Source organism: Myxine glutinosa, chromosome 1 (genome assembly GCF_964187855.1).
Source record: "Myxine glutinosa chromosome 1, kmMyxGlut1.1, whole genome shotgun sequence".
In the NCBI taxonomy this organism is placed as follows: Eukaryota; Metazoa; Chordata; class Myxini; order Myxiniformes; family Myxinidae; genus Myxine; species Myxine glutinosa.
In genome coordinates, this window is record NC_136261.1 from 25,713,676 (window position 1) to 25,734,676 (window position 21,001).

Consider the following 21,001-nt stretch of genomic DNA (forward strand, 5'->3'; position numbering starts at 1 on the left):
ATTATAACAAAAATGTAAACTTATTTACACACCAAGGCAACATAATCAGGCTGCTTTATTATGTAAATTATAACAAAAATGTAAACTTATTTCCACACCAAGGCAACATAATCAGCCTGTTTTATTATGTACATTATAACAAAAATGTAAACTTATTTCCACACCAAGGCAACATAATCAAGCTGTTTTATTATGTAAATTATAACAAAAATGTAAACTTATTTCCACACCAAGGCAATATAATCAAGCTGTTTTATTATGTAAATTATAACAAAAATGTAAACTTATTTCCACACCAAGGCAACATAATCAAGCTGTTTTATTATGTAAATTATAACAAAAATGTAAACTTATTTCCACACCAAGGCAACATAATCAAGCTGTTTTATATGTAAATTATAACAAAAATGTAAACTTATTTCCACACCGGGGCAACATAATCAAGCTGTTTTATTATGTACATTATAACAAAAATGTAAACTTATTTCCACACCGGGGCAACATAATCAGGCTGTTTTATTATGTACATTATAACAAAAATGTAAACTTATTTCCACACCAAGGCAACATAATCAAGCTGTTTTATTATGTAAATTATAACAAAAATGTAAACTTATTTCCACACCAAGGCAACATAATCAAGCTGTTTTATATGTAAATTATAACAAAAATGTAAACTTATTTCCACACCGGGGCAACATAATCAGGCTGTTTTATTATGTACATTATAACAAAAATGTAAACTTATTTCCACACGGGGCAACATAATCAGGCTGTTTTATTATGTAAATTATAACAAAAATGTAAACTTATTTCCACACCAAGGCAACATAATCAAGCTGTTTTATTATGTACATTATAACAAAAATGTAAACTTATTTCCACACCAAGGCAACATAATCAGGCTGTTTTATTATGTAAATTATAACAAAAATGTAAACTTGCGATGTTTGTGAAGTTAATGTTAGCTCTTTCACGAGCCTCGATTCAGTATACAAAAAAAAAAAAAAAAAACATATTTCCACACCAAGGCATCATAAACAAGCTGTTTTATTATGTAAATTATAAAAAAATGTAAATTTATTTCCACACCAAGGCAACATAATCAGGCTGTTTTATTATGTAAATTATAACAAAAATGTGAACTTATTTCCACACCAAGGCAACATAATCAAGCTGTTTCATTATGTACATTATAACAAAAATGTAAACTTATTTCCACACCAAGGCAACATAATCAAGCTGTTTCATTATGTAAATTATAACAAAAATGTAAACTTATTTCCACACCAAGGCAACATAATCAAGCTGTTTTATTATGTAAATTATAACAAAAATGTAAACTTATTTCCACACCAAGGCAACATAATCAGGCTGTTTTATTATGTAAATTATAACAAAAATGTAAACTTGTGATGTTTGTGAAGTTAATGTTAGCTCTTTCACGAGCCTCGATTCAGTATACAAAAAAAAAAAAAAAAACTTATTTCCACACCAAGGCATCATAAACAAGCTGTTTTATTATGTAAATTATAAAAAAATGTAAATTTATTTCCACACCAAGGCAACATAATCAGGCTGTTTTATTATGTAAATTATAACAAAAATGTAAACTTATTTCCACACCAAGGCAACATAATCAAGCTGTTTCATTATGTACATTATAACAAAAATGTAAACTTATTTCCACACCAAGGCAACATAATCAAGCTGTTTCATTATGTAAATGATAACAAAAATGTAAACTTATTTCCACACCAAGGCAACATAATCAAGCTGTTTCATTATGTAAATTATAACAAAAATGTAAACTTATTTCCACACCAAGGCAACATAATCAAGCTGTTTCATAATGTACATTATAACAAAAATGTAAACTTATTTCCACACCAAGGCAACATAATCAAGCTGTTTTATTATGTACATTATGACAAAAATGTAAACTTATTTCCACACCAAGGCAACATAATCAAGCTGTTTCATTATGTACATTATAACAAAAATGTAAACTTCTTTCCACACCAAGGCAACATAATCAAGCTGTTTCATTATGTACATTATAACAAAAATGTAAACTTATTTCCACACCAAGGCAACATAATCAAGCTGTTTCATTATGTACATTATAACAAAAATGTAAACTTATTTCCACACCAAGGCAACATAATCAAGCTGTTTCATTATGTACATTATAACAAAAATGTAAACTTATTTCCACACCATGGCAACATAATCAACCTGTTTTATTGTGTCAATTATAACAAAAATGTAAATTTATTTACACACCAAGGCAACATAATCAGGCTGTTTTATTATGTAACTTATAACAAAAATGTAAACTTATTTCCACACCAAGGCATCATAATCAAGCTGTCTAATTATGTAAATTATAACAAAAATGTAAATTTATTTACACACCAAGGCAACATAATCAAGCTGTTTTATCTATCTATAATTCCAGTAATCTCTGTGTGTCTGTCTGTCTGTATGTATGTATGCGACCGCTGTTTCTCGACAACTACCGGTCCGATATACTTGAAACTTGCCAGGTATATTGCTGGGGACCCGAGGATGTGCCTTTTCAAGGTTTGAAATTAATCGGACAAGTGGTTCCCAAGGTATGGTCACCGTACTCGCAAGCCGTTCGCTTTGGCTTTGCGAATGGACCAAACCATTTCATGTAAATAGAGGGGGGGTTCTGTGGTCGTTGCGAATGGACCAAGCCATTTCATGTAAATAGAGGGGGGGGGTTCTGTGGTCGTTACTGCCACGTGGTTTCAAAGTTTTTTTTTGTTGTTGTTGTTTGCACGCATGTTTTTTTGCACGCACGTACGGGCAAGCCCTAGTTATGTAAATTATAACAAAAATGTAAACTTATTTCCACATCAAGGCATCATAAACTAGCTGTTTTATTATGTAAATTATAACAAAAATGTAAACTTATTTCCACACCATGGCAATATAATCAAGCTGTTTTATTATGTAAATTATAACAAAAATGTAAATTTATTTACACACCAAGGCAACATAATCAAGCTGTTTTATTATGTAAATTATAACAAAAAAGTAAACTTATTTCCACACCAAGGCAACATCATCAAGCTGTTTTGTTATGTAAATTAGAACAAAAATGCAAATTTATTTACACACCAAGGCAACATAATCAAGCTGTTTTATTATGTAAATTATAACAAAAATGTAAACTTATTTCCACACCAAGGCAACATCATCAAGCTGTTTTGTTATGTAAATTAGAACAAAAATGCAAATTTATTTGCACACCAAGGCAACATAATCAAGCTGATCTATTGTGTCAATTATAACAAAAATGTAAATTTATTTACACACCAAGGCAACATAATCAGGCTGTTTTATTATGTAAATTATAACAAAAATGTAAACTTATTACCACACCAAGGCAACATAACCAAGCTGTTTTATTATGTACATTATGACAAAAATGTAAACTTATTTACACACCAAGGCAACATAATCAGGCTGTTTTATTATGTAAATTATAACAAAAATGTAAACTTCTTTCCACACCAAGGCAACATAATCAAGCTGTTTTATTGTGTCAATTATAACAAAAATGTAAACTTCTTTCCACACCAAGGCAACATAATCAAGCTGTTTTATTGTGTCAATTATAACAAAAATGTAAACTTATTTACACACCAAGGCAATATAATCAAGCTGTTTTTTTATGTAAATTATAACAAAAATGTAAACTTATTTCCACACCAAGGCAACATAATCAAGCTGCTTTATTATGTAAATTATAACAAAAATGTAAACTTATTTCCACACCAAGGCAACATAATCAAGCTGCTTTATTATGTAAATTATAACAAAAATGTAAACTTATTTCCACACCAAGGCAATATAATCAAGCTGCTTTATTATGTAAATTATAACAAAAATGTAAACTTATTTCCACACCAAGGCAACATAATCAAGCTGCTTTATTATGTAAATTATAACCAAAATGTAAACTTATTTCCACACCAAGGCAACATAATCAAGCTGCTTTATTATGTAAATTATAACAAAAATGTAAACTTCTTTCCGCACCAAGGCAACATAATCAAGCTGCTTTATTATGTAAATTATAACAAAAATGTAAATTTATTTACACACCAAGGCAACATAATCAAGCTGCTTTATTATGTAAATTATAACAAAAATGTAAATGTATTTACACACCAAGGCAACATAATCAAGCTGCTTTATTATGTAAATTATAACAAAAATGTAAACTTATTTCCACCCCAAGGCAATATAATCAAGCTGTTTTATTGTGTCAATTATATCAAAAATGTAAATTTATTTGCACACCAAGGCAACATATTCAGGCTGTTTTATTATGTAAATTATAACAAAAATGTAAACTTATTTACACAACAATGCAACATAATCAGGCTGTTTTATTATGTAAATTATAACAAAAATGTAAACTTATTTCCACACCAAGGCAACATAATCAGGCTGTTTTATTATGTAAATTATAACAAAAATGTAAACTTATTCACACAACAATGCAACATAATCAGGCTGTTTTATTATGTAAATTATAACAAAAATGTAAACTTATTTCCACACCAAGGCAACATAATCAGGCTGTTTTATTATGTAAATTATAACAAAAATGTAAATTTATTTACACACCAAGGCAACATAATCAAGCTGTTTTATTATGTAAATTATAACAAAAATGTAAACTTATTTACACAACAATGCAACATAATCAGTCTGTTTTATTATGTAAATTATAACAAAAATGTAAACTTATTTCCACACCAAGGTAACATAATCAGGCTGTTTTATTATGTACATTATAACAAAAATGTAAACTTATTTCCACACCAAGGCAACATAATCAAGCAGTTTTATTATGTAAATTATAACAAAAATGTAAACTTATTTCCACACCAAGGCAATATAATCAAGCTGTTTTATTATGTAAATTATAACAAAAATGTAAACTTATTTACACACCAAGGCAACATAATCAGGCTGCTTTATTATGTAAATTATAACAAAAATGTAAACTTATTTCCACACCAAGGCAACATAATCAGCCTGTTTTATTATGTACATTATAACAAAAATGTAAACTTATTTCCACACCAAGGCAACATAATCAAGCTGTTTTATTATGTAAATTATAACAAAAATGTAAACTTATTTCCACACCAAGGCAATATAATCAAGCTGTTTTATTATGTAAATTATAACAAAAATGTAAACTTATTTCCACACCAAGGCAACATAATCAAGCTGTTTTATTATGTAAATTATAACAAAAATGTAAACTTATTTCCACACCAAGGCAACATAATCAAGCTGTTTTATATGTAAATTATAACAAAAATGTAAACTTATTTCCACACCGGGGCAACATAATCAAGCTGTTTTATTATGTACATTATAACAAAAATGTAAACTTATTTCCACACCGGGGCAACATAATCAGGCTGTTTTATTATGTACATTATAACAAAAATGTAAACTTATTTCCACACCAAGGCAACATAATCAAGCTGTTTTATTATGTAAATTATAACAAAAATGTAAACTTATTTCCACACCAAGGCAACATAATCAAGCTGTTTTATATGTAAATTATAACAAAAATGTAAACTTATTTCCACACCGGGGCAACATAATCAGGCTGTTTTATTATGTACATTATAACAAAAATGTAAACTTATTTCCACACGGGGCAACATAATCAGGCTGTTTTATTATGTAAATTATAACAAAAATGTAAACTTATTTCCACACCAAGGCAACATAATCAAGCTGTTTTATTATGTACATTATAACAAAAATGTAAACTTATTTCCACACCAAGGCAACATAATCAGGCTGTTTTATTATGTAAATTATAACAAAAATGTAAACTTGCGATGTTTGTGAAGTTAATGTTAGCTCTTTCACGAGCCTCGATTCAGTATACAAAAAAAAAAAAAAAAAACATATTTCCACACCAAGGCATCATAAACAAGCTGTTTTATTATGTAAATTATAAAAAAATGTAAATTTATTTCCACACCAAGGCAACATAATCAGGCTGTTTTATTATGTAGATTATAACAAAAATGTAAACTTATTTCCACACCAAGGCAACATAATCAAGCTGTTTTATTATGTACATTATAACAAAAATGTAAACTTATTTCCACACCATGGCATCATAATCAAGCTGTTTTATTGTGTCAATTATAACAAAAATGTAAATTTATTTACACACCAAGGCAACATAATCAGGCTGTTTTATTATGTAACTTATAACAAAAATGTAAACTTATTTCCACACCAAGGCATCATAATCAAGCTGTCTAATTATGTAAATTATAACAAAAATGTAAATTTATTTACACACCAAGGCAACATAATCAAGCAGTTTTATTATGTAAATTATAACAAAAATGTAAACTTATTTCCACACCAAGGCAATATAATCAAGCAGTTTTATTATGTAAATTATAACAAAAATGTAAACTTATTTCCACACCAAGGCAACATAATCAAGCTGTTTTATTATGTAAATTATAACAAAAATGTAAACTTATTTCCACACCAAGGCAACATAATCAAGCTGTTTTATTTTGTAAACTATAACAAAAATGTAAACTTATTTCCACACCGGGGCAACATAATCAAGCTGTTTTATTATGTACATTATAACAAAAATGTAAACTTATTTCCACACCAAGGCAACATAATCAGGCTGTTTTATTATGTAAATTATAACAAAAATGTAAACTTGTGATGTTTGTGAAGTTAATGTTAGCTCTTTCACGAGCCTCGATTCAGTATACAAAAAAAAAAAAAAAAAACTTATTTCCACATCAAGGCATCATAAACAAGCTGTTTTATTATGTAAATTATAAAAAAATGTAAAGTTATTTCCACACCAAGGCAACATAATCAGGCTGTTTTATTATGTAAATTATAACAAAAATGTAAACTTATTTCCACACCAAGGCAACATAATCAGCCTGTTTTATTATGTACATTATAACAAAAATGTAAACTTATTTCCACACCATGGCATCATAATCAAGCTGTTTTATTGTGTCAATTATAACAAAAATGTAAATTTATTTACACACCAAGGCAACATAATCAAGCTGTTTTATTATGTACATTATAACAAAAATGTAAACTTATTTCCACACCATGGCATCATAATCAAGCTGTTTTATTGTGTCAATTATAACAAAAATGTAAATTTATTTCCACACCAAGGCAACATAATCAGGCTGTTTTATTATGTAAATTATAACAAAAATGTAAACTTATTTCCACACCAAGGCAACATAATCAGGCTGTTTTATTATGTAAATTATAACAAAAATGTAAACTTATTTCCACACCAAGGCATCATAATCAAGCTGTCTAATTATGTAAATTATAACAAAAATGTAAATTTCTTTACACACCAAGGCAACATAATCAAGCTGTTTTATTATGTAAATTATAACAAAAATGTAAACTTATTTCCACATCAAGGCATCATGAACTAGCTGTTTTATTATGTAAATTATAACAAAAATGTAAACTTATTTCCACACCATGGCAACATCATCAAGCTGTTTTGTTATGTAAATTATAACAAAAATGCAAATTTATTTCCACACCAAGGCAACATAATCAAGCTGTTTTATTATGTAAATTATAACAAAAATGTAAACTTATTTCCACACCAAGGCAACATAATCAAGCTGTTTTATTATGTAAATTATAACAAAAATGTAAACTTATTTCCACACCAAGGCAACATAATCAAGCTGTTTTATTATGTAAATTATAACAAAAATGTAAACTTATTTCCACACCCAGGCAACATAATCAAGCTGTTTTATTATGTCAATTATAACAAAAATGTAAACTTATTTCCACACCGGGGCAACATAATCAAGCTGTTTTATTATGTACATTATAACAAAAATGTAAACTTATTTCCACACCAAGGCAACATAATCAAGCTGTTTTATTATGTAAATTATAACAAAAATGTAAACTTATTTCCACACCAAGGCAACATAATCAAGCTGTTTTATTATGTAAATTATAACAAAAATGTAAACTTATTTCCACACCAAGGCAACATAATCAAGCTGTTTTATTATGTAAATTATAACAAAAATGTAAACTTATTTCCACACCAAGGCAACATAATCAAGCTGTTTTATTATGTATATTATAACAAAAATGTAAACTTATTTCCACACCCAGGCAACATAATCAAGCTGTTTTATTATGTAAATTATAACAAAAATGTAAACTTATTTCCACACCGGGGCAACATAATCAAGCTGTTTTATTATGTACATTATAACAAAAATGTAAACTTATTTCCACACCAAGGCAACATAATCAGGCTGTTTTATTATGTAAATTATAACAAAAATGTAAACTTGTGATGTTTGTGTAGTTAATGTTAGCTCTTTCACGAGCCTCGATTCAGTAAACAAAAAAAAACAAAAAAACTTATTTCCACACCAAGGCATCATAAACAAGCTGTTTTATTATGTAAATTATTTTAAAAATGTAAATTTATTTCCACACCAAGGCAACATAATCAGGCTGTTTTATTATGTAAATTATAACAAAAATGTAAACTTATTTCCACACCAAGGCAACTTAATCAAGCTGTTTTATTATGTACATTATAACAAAAATGTAAACTTATTTCCACACCATGGCATCATAATCAAGCTGTTTTATTGTGTCAATTATAACAAAAATGTAAATTTATTTACACACCAAGGCAACATAATCAGGCTGTTTTATTATGTAACTTATAACAAAAATGTAAACTTATTTCCACACCAAGGCATCATAATCAAGCTGTCTAATTATGTAAATTATAACAAAAATGTAAATTTATTTACACACCAAGGCAACATAATCAAGCTGTTTTATTATGCAAATTATAACAAAAATGTAAACTTATTTCCACATCAAGGCATCATAAACTAGCTGTTTTATGTAAATTATAACAAAAATGTAAATTTATTTACACACCAAGGCAACATAATCAAGCTGTTTTATTATGCAAATTATAACAAAAATGTAAACTTATTTCCACATCAAGGCATCATAATCAAGCTGTTTTATTATGTAAATTATAACAAAAATGTAAACTTATTTCCACACCATGGCAACATCATCAAGCTGTTTTGTTATGTAAATTATAACAAAAATGTAAATTTATTTACACACCAAGGCAACCTAATCAAGCTATTTTAATAAAAACTAACAAACCAGAATGTAAACTTTAAAAAATGCATCGCTCATAACAAGAAGACTTGCAACATTCCATGTGATTAGCATCGTGTCGATTTGTCCATGCTTCAATGAATTTTAATTAGCGTAAACAGAATAGTTTACTGGTTTTAATATTAATCAGCTTCTGCTGAGCAGATGATTTTTTTTTTGTCAAAATGTTAATGAAGCAGGAACGAACCCCTTCATGATTTTTCAACATGCATAAAAATGAATTATGTTACTTTTGTGATCAGATAATACTTTTAATTTGGTACGATATGAAACACAGATTAATTATCATTAAGAAAATATTATTTTATTGTGATTTTCATCATTTTTAACAGCGACGTAGATATATCTTATCAACGTCGGCCAGATTTTTATGCTTTCTTTGCCACCTTGATGTTCACTATCTCTTTTGTTTTTTGTGCAGATATTGATGAATGTCTGGAGAATATGACTACTTGCAAAAATGGGAGCCGCTGTTCCAACAGCCCTGGTTCCTTCAGTTGTTCTGAGCCTTTAAGCCATTCTCCCAAGTTACCTCCACACAATACTACATATGGTGCAGGTCAGACTGCCAGAGTGACCACTAGAGTGTGTGTGCTTGTGAGAAAGCTAGGGAGAACAAGCTTGTGGGTGGGGAAGAAGTGGGAGCACTAATGGAGGTGCTGGTGAGCAAAGGTGGAGGAAAGACTAGCAGGGACTAAGTAAGGGGGAAATAATGGGGAGAAGCAAGCAAGGGGGATAATGCGGAAGAAGAAATCATGATGAAGGAGAAGGGAGGTGCAATCAGGAGGGAAAGAAAAGAAAGAGTGAACAAGGGGGAAGAAGAGAGCAAAGTGGAGGGAGTAAGAATAAATTAATGACTCATGGATAAGTAGCTGGAAGGAACTGTGAGAAGGAATGAGTGAGAATGGGTGAGTTACCAAGGAAAAAGGAGTTCAAAGGAATGATTGAGTGGGTGGATAAAGCTCGAATAACTGAGTGAGTGAGAAGGTTAAAGATCGAAGCAAGGAATGAGTGAGGGAGAGAAACCGTAAGGACTGAGAGAAGAAAGAAAGCTGGAAAGTGTGTGAAGAGGAAGGAGCAGAAAGCAACTAGATATCTGTGATCACAAAGCGATAACCAAAGGCTTACCCTTGCTTACCCTTGGCGATCGCCCGTGACCTAACGTTGGCTTGCGATCTAATGATGGCCATATTTATTTTGGACGACCATATGATCTTGACCTTCAACATTTAGGGAAGTGTAAATTAAGAAAATGTGTTGAAAATTGATGAAAATTATGAAAAAAACTCAACATCATGAAAATTGGGGGAAATTATTCAAGTTATGATTTTTAAGGTGTTTTTTGTTAAGCAGGTCACAATCCTAAAAAAGTAGGTCAAGGGCACGAAACAAATATCAGATGCACAACTTCAATGCAGGTCCACTATTACGATGCAAGAACGTCTTGGTAGGCCAAGCATCTTTAACATTCCTCAATGGTAGAATTTAGCAATGACGTTTTATTTTTTTAGACCGCCATTTGACCTTGACCGTGCTATTTTATTCAGACCGCTATTTAATGAACTCAGAGGGGTGAGATGTCAAATAAGCGTAAATGTGCTCGAGGCTATCTAGAAGCCAACTCTTCTGTTTTTGAACATTTTTTTTTCTTTGATCCAATATGGCTGCCAGACCACGTGAGTGATGACATGATAAATTCATATTCTCTAATATAATTGTTGCATAGATCACACTCAACACATTTCAAACTGATCAGACTAAGCGTTGTCCCTGTCGAATTATGACATAATAATTATGGCACCAATGACGTCATTGTTAACAACACCTATTCCCCATATGGAGTTCTTTAGAATGAGCCATGTTTCAATTTTTTCCATTGAGCGGTTTCGGAGATATAGTGGTGCAACTTTTTTCGATTTTTTTCCAAGATGGCGTCTGTACCACGTGACCTATGACGTTATAATTATCATTTTAAAATTCTACAGGAGGAGCCGCACATATTTTGAAAATTTAGTGTCCATTGGTCTAACAGTTGCAGAGGAATTTTTGTTTTATTCATACTGATCAGATCAAGCGTTGTACTTGTCGAATTATGACGTCATAATTAAGGCACCGATGACATCACCATTAACCCATCTTATTTCCCATGGTGAGTACTTGACAATGAGCCATGCTTCAATTTTTTCCATTGAGCGCTTTGGGAGATATAGAGGTGTAACGTTGTCCCAAGTTGGCGTCCGTACCACGAGACCTATGATGTCATAATTATGAATAAAAAAAATATTTAAGGGGAGGCGCTTCTATGGTAAAATTTCGTGTCAATCGGACCACCGGTTGCCGAGAAAATGAATTTTTAAAATGCAAACACGTACGGCACACAACACACGGCACACGTAGCAACTGAATGCTTAACCCCACTTTTCGCTTCGCGAGCGCAGGGTAATAATAAAATGGATATTATAAGTTCATGAGATAGTTACCTTTCAATGAATGTGTAATGGGGTGCTCCCAAGACAGCCAGGCAAGGCCTAATATCACTTTCCTTTCCTGTTTATTGGATAATCTTATATGAATCAGTGCAATATAGACATTCGTTTGTGGGAAGTCACTTTTAGTCACTAATACTTCTCATAAATTGTCGCTGATTGTAAGGATGGTTGTTGTAATGGCTCATTTTCGCCATTCCAAAGTTGATAGGCTTTAACAGTTCAATGTCTAAAAGATCTAATGTTCTGATAGCCTGGTGTCAAAAATATCTAAGTGTCAAAAAGGAAAAATAATGATTCCTTGTTTCACAAAATTATAGCTTTCAACTGTTTTTATGCTTCCGCCTACGAAGTTGCCAAAGGCATTATGTTTTTGGGCTGTCCGAGTGTCCGTACGTCCGTCCGTCCGGGCTAAACCTCGATTTTCTCAGCAACTGTATGTCTGATTGAAACGAAATTTTCAGGGTAAGAGCGACTCCCGTGCAGAATGTTTTAGTATAATTATGACGTCATAGGTCACGTGGTATGGCAGCTATCTTGGATTAAAAGCAAATAATAAAAAAATGAGTTCTCGGAAACCGCTGAATGGAAAAATTTTAAACTTGGCATATTGTCAATACTCCCAATGGGAGAAAGGGTAGTAGTGGCACCCATGCAGAATGTGTTTATGATAATTGTGATGTCATAGGTCACGTGGTATGGCATCCATCTTGGATTAAAAGCAAATAATTAAAAAATTATTTATCGGAAACCGCTGAATGGAAAAATTTGAAACTTGGCACATTGTCAATACTCCCAATGGAAAAAAGCATGATAACGATGACATCATAGGTGCAGTGGTATACCAGCGAAAATTTTTATAATCGAGTTCCTTCTCCAAAATATCTGAAATTGCATGCGCATGATCTATGACCCATTTGTATTGAAATATTAAATTTATGACATGATAGGTCACATGGTTTGGCAGCCATATTGGATTTAACCTAAAACCTTTAAAAAAACATCTTTTCCCAAACCACCAAATCGATTGACTCAAAACATTATGTGTGACATTGACTAGGCATGGCGATTAAAAGATGATCACGAAAACATCATTGGTCACATGGTATGGCAGCTATATTGGATTGAACGAATTTTTTTTTAAATAATTATACCCCTGAGACCGCTTACCCTATCGATGCGAAATTTTACAAATATCATCTAACACCATTGTTGCATATCGTTTGAAAATGATGATGGCGTACGTCACGTGGTTTGGCAGCCATCTTGGATTGAAGGAAAATATTAAATAATTATATCTCTGAAACCACTTACCATATTGATGCGAAATTTTACAAATATCATTTAACACCATTGTTGCATATTGTTTGAAAATTATGATGTCGTAGGTCACGTGGTTTGGCAGCCATCTTGGATAGAAAAAGGAACCTTATCCGATCAACACGAAACTTCACAAACGTGATCCCCTACCCAGTACCCATGCATATGCAGAGTGTTCATTTTTTAAAGTCATATGTCATGTGGTATGGCAGCCATATTATCTTGAAAGCCGATATTTAAGAAAATCCCTTCTCTGAAACTGCTTCACCGATTGATGTGAAACCTGTCATGGCTGGTGAAAATGTGATACTTCAAAACAGCTGATGGGATTTAAATTCAAACTTGTTTATTTTTTGGGCAGTGAACGAGGGCATCTACCCGTCGTGGGAATATGCGGAGGCATATTGGTGACACAGTCGCATTGTTCTAGTTGTTTTTTATTTTCTGATTATTTAATTACCCTGACCTTTCATCAAATACAGACAGGATTGTGCAGATGCATTTGTCACGTGCCACAAATATGCTGAGTGCAAAGGTCATGTCCTAGCCAACATGTGTAAGTGCAAAAGAGGCTTCATTGGAAATATCATAGTACTGTTTAGGTCAGACACTCTGGCGTCAGGCATTGCTTATAGACCTGCAATTTCAAAGCTCTCGTTGCATTTCACTTTGGGACAAGCTTGATGGCAATTGGAATAAACCCTTAATTTAGACACAACAGTTATCACCTCACTGGCCATAGCTGAATTCAAGAGATAGAATGCCAATCTATTATAAATTTCTTGCGAATACAGTAGCTTCTGGAATAACAGTAATAGGATGTAGAGTTTGGGTATATTAAGGATACACCACAAATCAACAAACCCCAGATGTATTAAATAATGTCTGCAACTACAAATGAAAAACTAGACCAGCACTCAGTACAGAGCATACCCCCACCTAGCTGAACAGTTGACATTTCATATCCCACTGATAGTCCAGATCAGGATTCAGACCTGAACCAAAATATAATCGGCATGTTCTTGCCACATAACCAACTCATCCCCCAAGTTTTATCAAAAGTCATCCACAATTTTTTGAAAGATCATGCTATATATCACTTTTGGTCCGATCACTCAATAGTGAAGAATCACTTAAAAAATTAAATAATTAAGTCTCCGGATCTGGATCTTCACCAAAAAAAGAATCAATTCGTCCTTGTCACACACCAAACCTGTCCACCATGTTTCGTCCGAATTCATCCCCATCTTTTTGAGATATTGTGCTCCATCTCTTTTTTGCCCTATCTCCCAAAGGTGAAGAATCACAGAAAAATTATTGGATCCAAATCTGGATCCAGATCTTAACCAAAATCTAATAAATTTGGCCTTGTCACATACCCCACCTTCTCCACCAAATTTCATCCGAATCAGTCCACAACTTTTTGAGATATCCTGTTCACAAACAAACAGACAGACTAGAAATCGGTCAGAGACCGAGGGCTTGCCGGAATTAAAAAATATGGCGGCCGAACCATGTGACTTATGACGTCATCATTTATTTTTTTTCTCCACCAGTTTATGCCGACATGGCGCTCAAGAAATTGCATCTTGATTGGATGAAGTTTTGTACTTGTCGAATTATTGAATTATGACGTCATAATGGAGGCCTTGGACCTAGAGAGTTAAAAATTGGGCCCAGTCTATTCCAGGGCAAGACAAATATGTGTGTAAAGTATGGCGATGCTATGTCCAACGATGTAGACGTAGTACTGCGCACAAACAAACAGACAGACAGATGAAAAATCGGTCAGAGACCGAGGACTTGCTGGAATGTACTTTTTTATCGGGCATTTTGGACAAATATGGCGGCCGAACCACGTGACCGATGACGTCATCATTATTTGTTTTCTAAACTAATTTATTCCTAGATTATGCTCAAGAAATTTCATTTTGATCAGATGAAGTTTTGTACTTGTCGAATTAGGACGTCATCATGGAGGCACCTATGACATCATCATTAACATATTATATTCCCCATGGAGAGTTATTTACAATGAGCCATGTCTCAATTTTTTCTATTCAGCACTTTCGGAGATATAGAGGTGCAAATTTTTTCGGTTTTTCCAAGATGGCGGCCGAGCCACGTGACCGATGACGTCATCATTACTTGTTTTCTAAACCAATTTATTCCTAGATTATGCTCAAGAAATTTTAAACTTGATCAGATGAAGTTTTGTACTTGTCGAATTATGACGTCATAATGGAGGCACCTATGACATCATCATTAACATATTATATTCCCCATGGAGAGTTATTTACAATGAGCCATGTCTCAATTTTTTCCATTCAGCACTTTCGGAGATATAGAGGTGCAAAGTTATTCGGTTTTTCCAAGATGGCGGCCGAACCACGTGACCGATGACGTCATCATTATTATTATTTTTCTCCACCAGTTTCTGCCGACATTGCACTGAAGAAATTGCATCTTGATTGGATGAAGTTTTTTACTTGTCGCATTATCGAATTATGACGTCATAATGGAGGCCTTTGGTTGAGAGAGTTAAAAAAAATTGGGCACAGTCGATTCCAGGTCAAGACAAATATGTGTGTAAATTATGGCGATTATTTGTGCAATGATGTAGACGTAGTACTGTGCACAAACAGACAGACAGAGAAACAGACAAACAGACAGACAAACCAACCAACCAACCAACCAATATACTTGCCGGAATCTTTCCCGGCAAGTAACAAACAGACAAACAGACAAACAGACAGACAAACCAACCAACCAACATACTTGCCAGAATCTTTTCCGGGGAGACTCTAGCCCCACGGAGCTCGAATCTTTTCCGGCAAGTGACAAACAGGCAGGGGTGAAAACATAACCTCCATCCACCTTCAGTGGCGGAGGTAAAAAAGAATGTCTGTGTTCTCGGGATTTTGCTGTTGGCTACGGGCCAAATGCACTTGCACATTTGATGGTTACCAGAATGTTCTTAGGGAGCAGTGTGGGAAGAGGGTGGAAGTGATAGCGGGGAGATGGTGAAAAAATATTTTGTGCTGTGGCTCATAATAACCCCTGTCGAAATTAAATAATAACGCGTGGCTTATAGCATAAGCAGTCAGTGAACCACTTGCACCGTGGCATCAGTAGAGGCGAAAATTGTAATTTATCTTCCCCCACCCACAACCCTAATCACAGGGGGTGAGGCGATGTTTTTTTTTCTCTGTGCCCTTGACCTGCCAATGGGTATCTCCCAACACGTGTGTAAAATTTGGTGGAGTTCAGTCAAGCCCTGTTTTTTGCTATGATTTTTGGTTCACGAGTTATCAAACAGAGTGACCACTATATTCGTCATGGGTGTCTGTCTGTCTGTGTGTCTGTATGTCTGTCTGTCTGTCTGGTCACTAATACAAAAAAATAATAATCAAGAAACAATCCTGAGTTTCCAACTTATTGCTAAATTGATAGCTCAGATGGATGCACATAATATGCACCCATAATATAAACCACGGTGCCAATGAGAAAAAATATGGGATAAAAAGTTTCTCCAAACTGTCCCTATTTCTTGATTATTATTTTTTTTGTATTAGTTTGTAATGAATTTGTATTAATTTGTATGTAACAAACATTTGTATGTAACTAATTTGTATTAGTTTCTCCAAACTGTCCCGTAAAACGGGGTGAATAGGGACAGCCATAAAAATCCTATTTATTCCTATTTAACCCATAAATGGGCTTAATAGGGACTATAAGTTGCTTTTTAAAAACAAGAGAACACTTTCAACCCAAATATCAACAAATCAGTAGGGTTATCAATTTTCAGCGAAAAAAGTTTCCGAAGTATTTTTCAGTTTGTTTGCTGTCCCATATTCACCTTGCTGTCCCTATTCACCCCATTTCATGGTAGCTTGTGAATGTAGAAGAAGGTAGAAGGGAAGAACACAAGAATCAAACCAGAGGGAAAGAAGCAAAATAAACAAAAAATGAAGGAAGAACAGGAAAAAACGAGCAAAGGAGGAGATTTGAATGATGGCGGAGGATCATTGCAAGTATTTTATAAAGCATTGAAACAACAAAGCTGTTCTTCTGCTTTAATCAAATCAAAAACATTTTTTGTTTGTCTCTTCAATTTGTCAGATGGTGACGTCAACGGCTGTAAAGACGTCACAGTGCTCTTGACGATCATCTTTTCTACCCTCGTCATTGTTTCTTTCCTCGCTTGTTTTGCCTTTTTCAGGTACACGTGAAATATAGTTACATGTCAGACAATGAATGCCATAATTTATTTCAATGTGCAAACTTCGTTTATATTAAGAATTATTTTACACCCCAATCTCCACCACACACACACACACACAGACACACACACACACACACACACACACACACACACACACACACACACACACACACACACACACACACACACACACACACACATACATACACATCATTTTGAAGCCACAAAATAAAATCAACCAATGGCTCAAATATGAACCTCAAATTTCTCACCATATATGTTACGGGATGCTTGTGAGCGTCTTCAAGAAAAGAAGGTGTTGGCTAAGATTATTGACTAATAACTTGTTTTTCTCCTCTTTCAGGAGCTTGAAGACAAAAAGGAAAAGCTGTGTGGCTGAATCAACCTGAATTCTTTTTTTCTTTCTTTTTGCCGCAGGACAAATTTTGCTGAATATCAGAATTTTTTTTGATGTTAAAAAATATTATTGTTATTATTTAGGCTGACCTTTTTAGTATATTTTCCTGGTGATTCTGGGTGACCTGTTTGGTATTCCCATCTGAATCTGACTTAACATACTTTGTGATCCCTCTGGTTTAATCCCACATACATTGTTGATCTATCCATTGTCTGTTAATATCCTCAGAATTAATGTAAACAATACAGAGGTTTCCTACTCTTTTATCCTGAATACAACATGTGAACAAAGATCTTCAATGAGCATTAAATCAATGTTTAAAAAAAGAAATAAATATATTTGTTATTTCAGAGAATAACTACACATGATGATCGATTTGTCTTGTCATCCCCAATTGACAAATAACATTCCATATCGTTATGTTACAAGTAAGTGATATAACCTACATGAGTAAGGTGTGATAATGAGGACGTAGGCCCATGAGAGGTACAGTCACATGAAAAAGTAAGTACACCCCATGTAAAGTTTTGACTTTTTCAACATATTTCAACATACAGTTATTTGATCTTCATTTCAACAATATTGACAGATAAAGGTGATATAATATAACAAATATCATGAAACATTTACATTTTGTAGTCCATTGTATAATTTAAATACACATAAATGCAAATTTTGCATGTGGAAAAAGTAAGTACACCCTTGGCTCTAATAGGTGGTATTGACCCCTTTGGCAGAAACAACCTCAAGTAGACGTTTCTTATAACTGTGTGCCAATCTCTGACATCGACTGGGAGAAATTTTTGCCCACTCCTCCATACAGAATTCTTTCAGGTGTGCAATGTTTGAGGGGTTTCTTGCATGCACAGCTCGTTTCAAATCCCCCCACAACATCTCGATGGGATTTAGATCCGGGCTTTGACTTGGCCATTCTCGAACCCTCCATTTCTTTCATTTCAGCCATTCCTTGGTGGATTTACGGGTATGTTTAGGGTCATTGTCATGTTGCAAGGTCCACCTTTGGTTGAGCTTCAACTTACCGACAGATGGCCTCACATTATCCTCAAGCACCCTCTGGTACAATGAAGAATTCATAGTGGATTCTATGATGGTGAGCTGCCCAGGCCCTGATGCAGCAAAGCTGCCCCAAACCATAATATTTCCACCACCATGCTTTACAGTTGGTATCAGGTTCTTGTGGTCAAATGCTGTCTTTTGTTTTTGCCAAACATGTCTTCTGGTACTGTGGCCAAATAGCTCTACCTTTGACTCATCTGTCCAGAGCACATTGTTCCAGAAGTGCTGGTCTTTGCCGAGGTGTTCATTGGCAAACTTTAGTCTTGCCCTGATGTTTTTTCTGGACAGCAAAGGTTTCCTCCTGGCACACCTCCCATGTAGATCAAAATTGTGCAGCCTCTTTCTAATGGTAGACTCGTGCACTTTGACATCAACAGTGGCAGGAGCTACCTGTCGGTCCCGTGATGACATTCTGGGGTTCATAGAGACTTCTTTCAGCATCTTGCGGTCTGCTCTCGGATTGATCCTGCTGGGGCGGCCTGGCCTGAACAAGTTGGCAGTTGTTTGGAATCTTCTCCACTTGTAGATGACCTTCCGGACAGTCGAATGATTGATTTCAAATTGTTTGGAGATCTTAAATCCCTTCCCAGACTCGTAGGCATCTATAACCTTCTTTCTGAAGGCCTCAGAGAGCTCTTTTGATCTCGGCATGGTGATGCCGCACACTTCAACAACAAAGAGCAAACCAAACTAAATGTCTGAGGTTTAAATAAGACAGGTTCCTCCAAGATCCTCTCTAACAATGTTCTAATCATTTGCACCTGAGCTGGTGCACCTGATTCTAATTTTAGGTATTTGAAGTAGTGATAAATGTAAGGGTGTACTTACTTTTTCCACATGCGAAATTTGCATTTATGTTTTTTTTAATTATACAATGGACGACAAAATGTAAATGTTTCATGATATTTGTTATATTATATCACCTTTATCTATCAATATTGTTGAAATTGAAATCAAATAGCTGTATGTTGAAATATGTTGAAAAAGTCAAAACTTTACATGGGGTGTACTTACTTTTTCACGTGACTGTATATGTCCTTCTGAGAACTTAGGGGGTTACCCCACACAAGGACCAAATTGAGTTAAGTGCAAATAATCTTTCAAGGTCAACACACCTTTGGAAATTCTCAATGGCGGTTCTTAACAAGATGTTTGAAGATGACACTGATTGCGGTCATGGGAATTGAATAGGATTCCGTATGGGAACCATCATTTTAGATCCGTCTTTATCAAAATGTAGCCCTCTTTCCTTCTCAAACGTTCATATACAGTGCCCTCCATATGTATTGGAACAGTGAAGTCAAATTTGTAATTATTGTTATATACTCAATACATTTGGGTTTGAGGTTAAAAGATTAATATGCGGTAAGAGTACAGAAGGTCAGCTTTTATTTCTTGGTTTTTTTTTTTTTTTTTTTTTTTTTTTTTTGTATACAAGATCGAGGCTCGTGAAAGAGCGAACATTAATCACACAGAAAGACAAACCGACACATAAAACATATAACATCGGGAGCGGTAGACAAGATGGGGAGAGAGGGGGAAGGACACAAACACAACATTTGAGAGCAGGGACCGAGAGACATGGAGACATCGAGAGATCTGAGAGAGGGCGAGGGCTTTGGAGGGGGGGCATGGGAAGGGGGCGGTGGGAGAGGTATAAAACATATGGACACTGCCAGGACTTCCAGGAAAGAAGTTGGAATTTCAAACAAGGTGGATCTGGGGTGAATTAGCGGGGGTAGAAAAGATCAAGGTTTTGGATGGGGGAAGATAAGAGATGGTGGTGAACAGCTGTTTTAAAGACCTGGAGGGAGGAGTGGGATTGAAGGGAGTGAGGGACTTTGTTCCAGAGGCGGGAGAAAAGAGGTATGAAAGAGTGAAGGTGAGCAGAGAGCCGAGATTTCGGCAGTTTAACCATCAGAGGGTTGCTGGCAGATCTTGTGCGACCTGTAGGAATATTTGGGGGACAGAGCACAGAGAGAGCTGGGGGTGCAAGGCCGGAGAGGAGTCGGTAGAAGACAGAAAGACCACCTACCTGCCTGCGGTGAGTGAGTGAAAGGCCCTCAGAGATAGCTTCATCGCGGGAGATTCCAATAATTCTGAAAGCTTTGGTTTCAACAGCGTGAAGCCGAGCTAGGTGTGAGGCAGGAGCACCGGCCCATAGGGGAGAACAGTATTCCA

General features: G+C 34.2%; 1 protein-coding gene across 1 annotated transcript in view; it reads left to right on the top strand.

Annotated features, from left to right (window-relative positions):
* LOC137421917 (fibulin-1) overlaps positions 1-18,114 on the top strand; it is a 93,746-nt gene extending 75,632 nt beyond the window's left edge. The window contains exons 7-9 of the mRNA XM_078769873.1: positions 9,716-9,853; positions 17,223-17,322; positions 17,690-18,114. Of these exons, the coding sequence (XP_078625999.1) occupies positions 9,716-9,853; positions 17,223-17,322; positions 17,690-17,735 (284 nt within the window). The 3' untranslated portion in view covers positions 17,736-18,114. The remainder of the gene's footprint in view (positions 1-9,715; positions 9,854-17,222; positions 17,323-17,689) is intronic.
* The last annotated feature ends 2,887 nt before the right edge of the window (positions 18,115-21,001 follow it).